Raw genomic sequence first — 10,726 nt, 5'->3', positions numbered from 1 at the left:
TAGCTGAATTCTGATTGGTCAATTTAAATTTCAGTAGCTCTCACCGTATGCATGGTGACACCACGATCATGCAAATACGAATAAACTTTCGGCACAAGTTGATATATCAGAGATTTACCGCATCCAGTTACCCTGGTCCCAGAGGTTTTTCTTGTGCCGCGAGAGAGCCGCGAGAGAGCCGCGAAGCAGGGAAGACGAGTCACAAAGCGGCGAGATCAGAAAAACCTCAGGTTATCTTGGACTTGTATCCCACTTCCACTCAGACGCCAGGGTCAGGATCTGACCCTCAAGCTCGGATTGGTTGATATTTTTACAGACACGCAAATCAATATGATTGGTTCGTTTTTGATTGGTAATACTGAGGGCACGCGTGATTGCTAAGTTACCATTTGTCCCTTTTGTAATTACCAATATGACGCGTTTGACATCTGGCGTCTGAATGAAAGTGAGATTCAAGTCCAAAGTCCAAGCAAACCGAAGAGCACTGGGATCTAGGGACATGGTGTAGGCGAGGGACAATCTTTTCTTTTTTCAGCTTCAAAATGTATCATCGCCGCTCCTCAAATTTATAGCTGTTAAAAGGAATCAATCGCACAAAACTTGGCCCCAACCAGATGCAAGGATGAAACCATTGCTCCCGGTTGTCCCGCAGTCGACCAATAACAAAAACCTGCACACCGAATTGCACACCGACAGTCCACCGATACTCGGATTTTCCGCGAATGAAGACGGACATGGTGGACGATCGAGAACCCAACTGCTTTGATGATAGAACCGTTTTGTCGGCTGATACTGACCACTGACCGTTAAATTTTGACAGCATCAATCTACAATACCTTCAGCTAAACGGTGAACGGCTAACGTGGACAAGTGACTCAGAAGCCTTAAAGAAATTTGTTGAAAAGGATCTGCAGCAACAAGGAAAGTGGTCGTCGCCCGGCGAAAACTCGAAACAATTTAAAAATGACAACAACAACCTTGTAATAAACATGGTATAGCAGAAAGCAGCTTACTCTTTCTCTTCAAGGGCGAGATGGTCCTCTTTAGTCCGGAAAAAGCCGGGTGCGAAAAGTAACTCTTTGAATTTGGATTCTTCTCCATCGATTGAGCGTTTAACTTCGCCTTCAACAGTGTTTAAAGCCAACAACAACAATTAACAAACATCGGCCGCCGAAGCGAAGCCAAGGAACACTTCACAAGAGCGATCGAGCCTCGAATTGGCTGAGTTAGTTGCTGAAATAGAAAGCATGAAACTCGATTTGCTGATCCTCCAAAAAAAGGTCGAAGCTAATTCTCTAAGGACAGAGCTCCTCGATTACAAAGAAAAGTGCGAACAACTGCTTAGGACAATATGCAAAAAAGATAAAGTAGTAGACGATTTGGAGGGAAAATGTTTGTCTCTTGAGAACCGTGCAGCTTCCTTGGCGCAGGAAAATGACTCCCTCCGGCTGGCGCTAAATATTATAATACAGGAAAAGAGTGAAGGAAAGCAATATCACCAGAAGGCCGATCAGTGCTTGCATCAAGTGGAAAATATTCCGGTATGAAAGTTGAAAGTGCCGATCGTAGTCAACGGAATGGAATTACCAATAACATTGTAACCCGAAACAGTTTTAAGCCACTCAGTGACGATACGCAAGTGGATATCAGACATGAAATCAGCTGCAATACAAACAGGGAAGATAACAACAGCAGAAGAACCTTTTGCTCGAAGAAGATCACAACGCCTAAGGGTAACCGATCTGGGACAATGGAGTCGCCAAGTGAACCCGAGCAAATTTAATCGATCCGTAGAAAGGAAATTATTATACCCGGAGATTCTATTCTCAAGCAACTCCAAGGCCATAAAATGTCTGGAGACTCGCGAGTAAAAGTTTCATCCTTCCCAGGCTGTACAACGCTGGATATGAAAGATAATATTAAACCACTGCTTCGCAGAAACCCAGACGAGATAACTATTCACGTGGGAACCAACAGTCTAAGATCCTGCGACACTCCCCGTACATGTGCGGAAGAAATTATCGACTAAGCCAGAATGGCTAGCTCTAAATCTTCATCAAAGATCGCGCTATCCAGTCTGGTTTGTAGATCTGATGACGAGGCTTTGGCTTGTACAATAACTGGCGTGAACAAAATACTCGAGGAATCCTGCAGAAAAAACAGCTGGGGATTTGTTGACCATTCTAACATTTTAGGCAACTACCACTTGAAATGCAGTGGTCTTCACCTAAACAAATCTGGAGCATCACGTCTTCCCCGGAATTTACAAATTATTTGCGTTTAGATTAGAATATTGCCGTCTGGGAATCCGATTTGCCTGATGCCTGCACGAGCGATAACCGGGGTAAGTTTAACTATACTAGTGTTTTGGGGTGAGGCTTGGCTATTGCTTCCCTAAATATAAATAGTCTGCTGTCCCATATTGATAAATTCTTAAATGATCTCGAGCAAATGCCATGGAGGAATGTTAGTTCGTACTCTGATCCAAGTGATATGTGGCAAGAATGTAAAAACCTGTTTCTCAGCTGCATGGACAAACACGCGCCTCTTAATTAAATAAAAAGAATTCGTATCAAGCGGTCTACGTGGATAACTAGTGAATTATTGCTCAGAATGTGTAGAAGAGATTTTCTTAAAAAGAATGCGATCTCTACAAATGATCATGCCATGTGGCAGCAGTTTAAACGGGCTCGGAACCAGGTGATTGATGCAACTAAACTTGCTAAAAAACGATATTTTTTTCTGAAAACTTGAAAACTAGCAAAGGCAATCCACGTAAAACTTGGGATCTCATTAACGAGCTTAGCTCACGGAATAGAAAGCCACTGGCCTTGAAAAGATCCCTAGTAAGTTAAAAATGGCAGCTAGTATTGCTGTACCTCACTAACAGACATATTTACAAAATCGAGTTTGAGAAATTGGTAGACAAAATTGACGCTTAAAATAAGGAGTTGTATCTACTTGGTGATGTTAACTGCAATCTTTTGCGTGAGACAACAGCACATATTTCGTCATTTAAGAACTTATCTTTTTGAAAGTTTTTGAATTGCCGCATTTCGATCGTGCGAGAGCCGTTGCGGTCATATTTAGCCTTATACGTGTCATAAATATAATTATGACTGCCTCTCGGAGGGTTCCATGAGAATGCTCCCTGACGATACCAATATAACCCTAACTGCAAAACCTTTAACAGACCTTAAACTAGCAATACCTCCTGAACTCAGTAACCTTAACTGTTGGCTGAGAGCTTATAGGTTGAGTTTAAATGTGGCTAAGACCGAGTTAATGATAATTGATTGGATCATAACTGCGAGGATCATAGCTTCACTTGATTTTATATCAGCAGTTCATGTATGATCTATTTCATATATAATTTCATCGTTGATTCATTCATCACGGGCACATTAGAACCCACAAATGACCAGCTCCCAATGTCAGTGGCTTCATAGCTCACTTGGTTAGAGCGTCACACCGGCATCGCGAGGTAACGGGTTCAAACCCCGTTGAAGTCCTGAATTTTTCAGGCCTCTTTACGCAATTGCAAAAATTGCGTTCGTAACCGCGAGGATCATAGCTTCACTTGATTTCATATCCGCAGTTCATATATGATCCATTTCGAATATAATTTCATCGTTGATTCATTCATCACGGGAACATTAGAACCTACAAATGACCAGCTCCCAATGTCAGTGGCTTCATAGCTCAGTTGGTTAGAGCGTCACACCGGTATCGCGAAGTCACGGGTTCAAACCCCGTTGACGTCCTGAATTTTTCAGGCTTCTTTACGCAGAAATTGCGTTCATAACTGCGAGGATCATACCTTCACTTAAAATATAAATTTTCAGTTAATATTACAACAAAATTAAAAAAAAACGAAAGACGCAAGTTTCTTGGCTAAAAGGTACGTTGTGTAACTCTTAATTAAGGACGGTGCCTACCATTGTTATTGCGCATAGGTTCTGCGCATCTCGAGATACTCGGTTTTCCTATGGGGGGAGGGGGGGTGCTTATTAATACTGGGGTAATTATTTTTGCGCGGTTTAAAACTATTCGGAGAAAACAGAACTTAGCAAGTGCTGTTGGTATCTAAAAGAAAATTAGGGGTAACCATGCACTTTTCAGAGGTAATAAAACTTCAATTTGGAAAAGAACGCCATACATTGTTTTGTATTTTAAGCCTTTTACAAATATTTTTGATTAATTATCTTCGAAAAATGCGGGGTTACCCCCAATTTTCTTTTTGGATTTCAATAACACTTGTTAAGATTTGCTTTTCCCGCATATTCAGTAAACCGCACAAAAATACCTTTGAATTAGTAGGCACAAACCTCAAAAGGGACGAACGATTAACATTGTCCATTCGTTGTAAAGAAGAACCTTGGCACAAGTTGATCACGTGCACCAGTTCAGTCCTTCCTCAGTGTACATTTTTACGGTTTTTAATTTTGCTAGTGTTTGTTTCTGCTGGAAGTTATTTTTGCGGTTCAAGTACATCCGCAAAATACGCAAGAATTAAACCCCGAGGAATAAAAGTGCGATACCATTTGGTGCGAACGTAAACCACAAAAAGACTTGACCTGTCATCAGATTAGACTGAAAAGAAAAGAAATTATGAAGCAGAAACAACATATTGAGTCCTTCCTTAGTCTGTGGCATAAACGTTTGCTCAGTGCAACTCTAGAAATGCATGACATGCAGGAAAAAGTCCGTCAGAGCAAGTTGCAGTTAGTTTTTTTGCAGACTATTTCACTTAAAGGGCTAAGTCACGTAATTTTAGGGTGTTTCGAGAAAATCTTTACTTAATCAGGAGTTTAAAACTCGAAAATGGTAATATGGAATTCCTTTACCGATAAAATTATCGTTACATCACAAACGAACTGATTCTGAGAAAAAAATGACCTTTATCCAGACGATTTGTAACAATTTTGAAAAACGTCGGGCCGACTTTTTTCAAGATTACCCGAATGCAATTCGTTTCAATCTAGTACCTTTATGTCCATCCATGCTCCCCTTTCCATTTGCAGTAATTAACATTTAACGCAAGTCAAGTCAAATGTTCAGGAGAGGGTAAAACCAGAAGACACCCCTTCCCCCCACTTTAATAAAAAATCACTGAAACGCTGCAGTTCAATACCACCCAACTCAGTGCCTTCTGTTTTTGCGTAACACGTTTGCTTGTTTGTTATTTATTTGTTTAAGCAAGTTGACGTTTTGGCAGCTATTCAGCTGATGTGGACCTGCTATATCCACCCACCCATATACACACAGAGGACAGCCACAACACCGGGAACTTCATCCCCTACTCTTCTCGAATAGTGTGTGGGTTCTTTAACGTCCCACAGGGAACTAATGAACATGGAAGTTAGTTGTGAGACGGGAGCTCCGGCTTATTGTCCTTATCCGAGAAGACTTGAAAGTCTAACCATTTGCGGATTTAATTACAAAGGCAGTACCACATAGGCAGCCCAGTTTACGCTCATGAAGCGTCTAGTTTCTTTTCTCTAGTTTCGATCACTTTTCAATTTCTTATCTTAAATTTTTGTCTGATATGAGGATTGAAATATGTAGCAGCACTATTTTCCTTGATCTGAGTGGAGTTTTGGGTCGATTTGAGCTTTTTGGTGGAATTTACCGCAGTTTATGTTGCCAATCATATGTCCCCATGCTTACCAATGTTGACAGCTGACATAACATAATAAAAAGAGAGTATGTCTTGTTAGCTGTCAACAGTCAACAATCAGTGACCGTGTTCTTAATCACGAATCATGAAATTGAGGTTCTCAACCGCCGTGACCAGAGGGTTTTTTTCCCTCAACACGACCATAGCGATCTCGCCAAAGAAAAAAACCCTCTGGTTCCCAAGGTACATTAACGAGGGATCTACTGTAATTGGCTAGGCTGTAGTGGTCTCCCTGCCTAATAATTCTATGTTTTTTAGTATTGTATTCTAATTAGGCGAAGCTAAATAAATAAAAATATAAATGAGAGTCCTGCATGGAAGGTAGAATTTTTTTTCTGTGGTACTCATGCATTGCGTCTCCTTAATTACTATAAGTTATCTCGAAAATTTTCCCTGTCTATCATTAATTAACAAGTAATCACATGATTTTTCTTTTACAAGTGCTTATCAATCATGTGACTACCTGTACGTATTCTTAGGAACGCTCTTTCAATTCGTTTCAGAATTTTCGATGATTAGCCGCGCTATTTTGAGCTAACTTGGCTTTGCATTGAACCCCGGTTGGCCATATATTGATTGCGTGACACCCCAACCTAGACAACTGACGTGTAATATAAATTCAAGTATGGAAACCTTCACTTTGCCTAAGGGAAAAATCCCTTGGCAATGAAACAACATCAATTATTGACAACTGAAAAGTGGGAAAATTTTAATACCCGTAGAAAATATGCTAATATCATATATGATTCATTTCATACTTCGTTTATTGATTCATTCCTGACCGCCGAATTAGAACCCACAAATGACCAACTCCCAGCGTCAATGGCTTCATAGCTCAGTAGGTTAGAGCGTCGCACCAGTATCACCAGGTCACCTGTTCAAACCCCACTGAAGTCCTGGATTTTTCAGGCTTCTCTACGCAATTGCTAAAATTGCGCCGGTAACTTGATTTCATATCTGCAGTTCAGTATATGGTTCATTTCGTTCTTTAAAATGTTATTGTCAAAGCTAGTAAAAGAGACTATTTTCTCCTTCACGAGTCTCTATGAAAAATTATTTAAACTCGCAAGTTCCAAATCCATAATTTTCCACTGATCTTTCATTGGAAAATTTCTTCAAGTATTTTGATCATGTCCTTATTACTGACCAACGGGAGCAATCCTTATAGGGCACGAGTGAGAATGATGAAGTGTTCAGCAGCATGGCCGGCAAATCAAATTTCTATTTCGTAAACGGTAGTTGACATTTGGACAACACTTTTCACTTTTAAATTTGTCGTTTGCAAATGGGGGAAAAAATACTTAATCTAGGACCAGATTAGCAGTATGTCACATAGATTAATTAAAAACTTAAATAAAAAACTTACAACAAAAAACTTAAAAAAAGTTGGGTGAGGGATATCGAACTCAGTTCTACAGCTGAAGATCGACCGCACTTAACCACTACACTACCGAGATAATAAGCCGATCAATTGGCCGTTCCGAAATTCAGCAAGGAACTGGAGCGAGTTTCAAATTTTAACTAATCGATAAACTGACACTACCACATGAAGGATCATGTTGACATTGGTCATTTGGCCAAGTATGGTGCTTTTAGGGTGAACAGAGACCAAGTTATGGACCTTCAAACATGGTTCAAAATCCATACAGGCGTCTCTAATTTTGATTCAGCGTCCCCCAAAACCATATAAACTCTTAAATTTTTTTGATTTCCGTGATACTCTTTAAAATGGGCAAACAAAGCGACTTTCATCGCAGCTTCTTTCAAATTGTAGGTACATGACGGGATTTTACAGTTGTCACTAAACTGATAAAAAAATGTTCGAGTTTAAATGGTTTGGGGAGACGCTTTGTCAAAATTAGAGACGTTTGTATGGATTTTGAAACGTATTTCAAGGTTCATAACTTGGTCTCCGTTCACCCATAAAGCATCATACTTGGTTAAATGACCAATCTTAACATGATCTTTCATGTGGTGGTGTCAGTTCATCGATTAGTTAAAATTTGAAACTCGCCCCAGTTTCCTGCTGAATTTCGGAACGGCCAATTGCAATTAGTATTCAAATGAGGTAAACCCTCACAATTAATTGAAAGCTAACCGTCAAAGATGGCAAAGACCGTTTACGAAACGGAAATTAGAACCGGCGAAATTCCAAATATTTCTGAACTGACTGGAGCAGAAACGCCAGCAAGGGAGAGGCTCAGCAAAAGATATATCTTTCGAGCTTCTTAGATCTGGATATTTAAGGACGTTCGCGCCAAAATCTTCCTACGGTGATATTTTCTTCATTTCTCGCCTAAAGTTAGGTCATAAAGTACTTACTCCAAAAATGGAAAAAAAAATGGGGGTCACCGACTTTGTTTCGGAGAAAATGGCAGTGGAAAAATGCCTTAATTTCGAGAAATCGGTCATAATAGCGAGATGTAGCCTCATCTGCTCATCCATCGAAAATCATAAAAATAAACTGTTGGAGTGAAAGTTTCCGTGCATAGGTTTTCAGGAGTGAGATTTTTGGATAATTTTATGCCGCTAGGGATGTGGTAAACAGTAGAGTTCATCCTCGACGAGCGTTTTCGTAAGCTCTACCCGTTGCAACCACTACCAGAATTCGATGGCACGAGGAAAGAAAATGTTAAAAAAAAGATAATTTTTTCGGTGAGAAGTTTTTCATTTCATCATATTTTGTAGATAGTAAGTAAAGTAAGTGATTCATGATTAAAAAAATAGGGGTCACCGATGATCTGAACGAGTAAAATCGATGTGATTTTGCAAAGCTCTTGGAAAAGTTCGTTTGTCACGCTTTTGCGTGACCTGTCGGGCAAGGACTGGAACCCAAGAGAGGATCGATCGTTGAAGAGATGAAAGGTTTTTACCGAAAAAAAAACCTTTCTCGAGCATAGCAACGAAGTTTTAAACAGGGGTCATCTTCATTTGGTTGGTGTTTTGTATAATATCTCTCCATTGCCGTCATGCTCATCCTCTGGAGTGTGTTTTTTTGTGAAATTCAATCGCTGATTGTTTCCACGCAGGTCCGCACTATTCAAGCAGACGAGGACGAAAATACTGCTCAATTTTCACGAAAGTAAAGGAAAAGAACTTTAAAAACATGCATTCACTTTGAACTTAAGTTCATAGGGTAATAAAAACATTAAAAAGAAACAGCCCCATTAAATTTACGCAACGGTTCGTCCTCGAGTTTTCCAAACTTTCAGCCACTAGTCTACTCGATAAGCTACCTTTTCCAGAGCTTTTCCATCCTCCCGCTCACTTCTCTTTGAAGTTTCATGATGATTCGGAAATAAATGTGCCATTCTTTTGCCGGCCTGGAATTTTTTCCTCGGCGTTTTTGTCGCCATGTTATTTTGACTGATGCTTGAAAAACTTGTATGAAAGTCAAGTAGACTAGTGCACGACTGATAAAACCTCGCGAATATCAGTCGTGCAGTAGTCTACTTGACTTTCATAAATATTTTAAATCAATTTTCACTGATCACGATCTTCTCTGATCCAACGCTGTGCAAGACTTATCGTCCACGGTTTTTGCAAAGGTTCTAAAACCTCAACTTCACTAATGCTCGAAATAATGCGTGACATATTACAGTCGCGTTACCTGCGCAAACGTTGTGCACAAACAATTAGCGCGAACGTCCTTAACTAGCCAAGGGCATCTTTTTAAGCGCATTTTGATTATATATATATTGAATGCATAGTGAATGCCTTAAAACTATTTTTAATTTTCAGACTTGGAATTAGAAGGAGGAAGGACGAAGTGTTTGGGCTGTGCTTTTCTTTAACTTGAAGTCCGAGTTTCCTTGTTAATTTAGCTACTTGCTTCTTTTGTTATGAAAGATCGGCATCTCGCCGCCATACAAATGAATTGTCGATGACAAAAAAACGGACATTTTTGAAAACCGTCACTTTTGCACAGCTATTAGAATATCAGAGTTAACTGGAGAGAGTGTAGTGTAACGTGAAGTGCTAGATTTCTATCCCATATGAACCATGTAAGCGTTAGCCCTACTGATGGAACTGGGTCCACACAAGGACAGAGAAAAACTCTGACCAGGGTGGGAAATGAATATCAAGTAAGGCACGGCTTTCATAGAAAACAGGCGATACTTGATTGAATAATTATAATACTCTATTTGGCAAAACCCAGTATATGTATTTAAGATTTTTAACGTTTTTATATTTCATGCGTGATGAATCTGTACAACCGTGTATAAATAAAGGTTAAAGGGGCAGTGTCATGGATGTAAGTAAAAATCTGGAAAGCAAAGGAGACCTGTTTACCGATGGAAAAAGAAAATTAATGGCCAACGATTCTTCAAAACGGCTGTTTTAGCTCGCAGAACTGAACCATTCTTAAGTGTTTTAGTTATGCGCCGAGCCAAGATTAAAATGAATGCATTTAATAACTGAGTGTGGCTCATTTTTACTTTTAAAATTTTATCAGTTTTTATCCCACTGCGGTGATCCGGATACAATGTAAGAATCAAACGGTCACTGAAAATTGATATCGTAGTTTTATGGTGGAAATAAAAGGGATATTACCCATAATACTACCTCTTTAACTATGACAGATCCTTCTTGGGTATCTTGCATAGTTTCGCTAAGTAACACTATAGCAACGAAAAACCCTTTCAAGCCTCCTTGTGCCATTAATTTAAGTGCATGAACTTCGTTTACAACGGCTCATTTTTTGAGATGATTTTCTTGTATTTTACGAATTCACTCAAGGCTTTTCTGAATCTTTTTTCGAAGTAACTTTTAACGGTAGATGTTTACTTACCGGTTTGCATTTGAAAAAGACTTGCGCAAGAGCTAACTGTCGAAACTTCCAAACAGGATGTTGAGAGTTGCTAGGCCGACCGCCCAAGTGAACCATAAAAAAGCAGTTTTCATCACTACAATCGTTTTCTACTGATCAAGCAAGCTCCCCTTGCCACTTCCAACGGAGGTACTCCTTCTTTGTGGCTTATATCTTTTTATAAAATAATTAGGATAGTACGCGCACCCTCGTTGGTCAATAGCTGTGTTTAGAAG

The 10,726-nt window shown here is 39.7% G+C and overlaps 1 protein-coding gene across 1 annotated transcript in view; it reads right to left on the bottom strand.

The window, feature by feature from the left end:
• LOC137975104 (contactin-associated protein 1-like) overlaps nucleotides 1–10,669 on the bottom strand; it is a 22,086-nt gene extending 11,417 nt beyond the window's left edge. The window contains exon 1 of the mRNA XM_068822174.1: nucleotides 10,473–10,669. Coding sequence (XP_068678275.1) covers nucleotides 10,473–10,482 — 10 coding nt within the window. The 5' untranslated portion in view covers nucleotides 10,483–10,669. The remainder of the gene's footprint in view (nucleotides 1–10,472) is intronic.
• Nucleotides 10,670–10,726: the final 57 nt, after the last annotated feature.

This window comes from Montipora foliosa, chromosome 1 (assembly GCF_036669935.1).
Source record: "Montipora foliosa isolate CH-2021 chromosome 1, ASM3666993v2, whole genome shotgun sequence".
Classification (NCBI taxonomy): domain Eukaryota; kingdom Metazoa; phylum Cnidaria; class Anthozoa; order Scleractinia; family Acroporidae; genus Montipora; species Montipora foliosa.
This window is presented reverse-complemented; position numbering and strand designations above follow the sequence as displayed.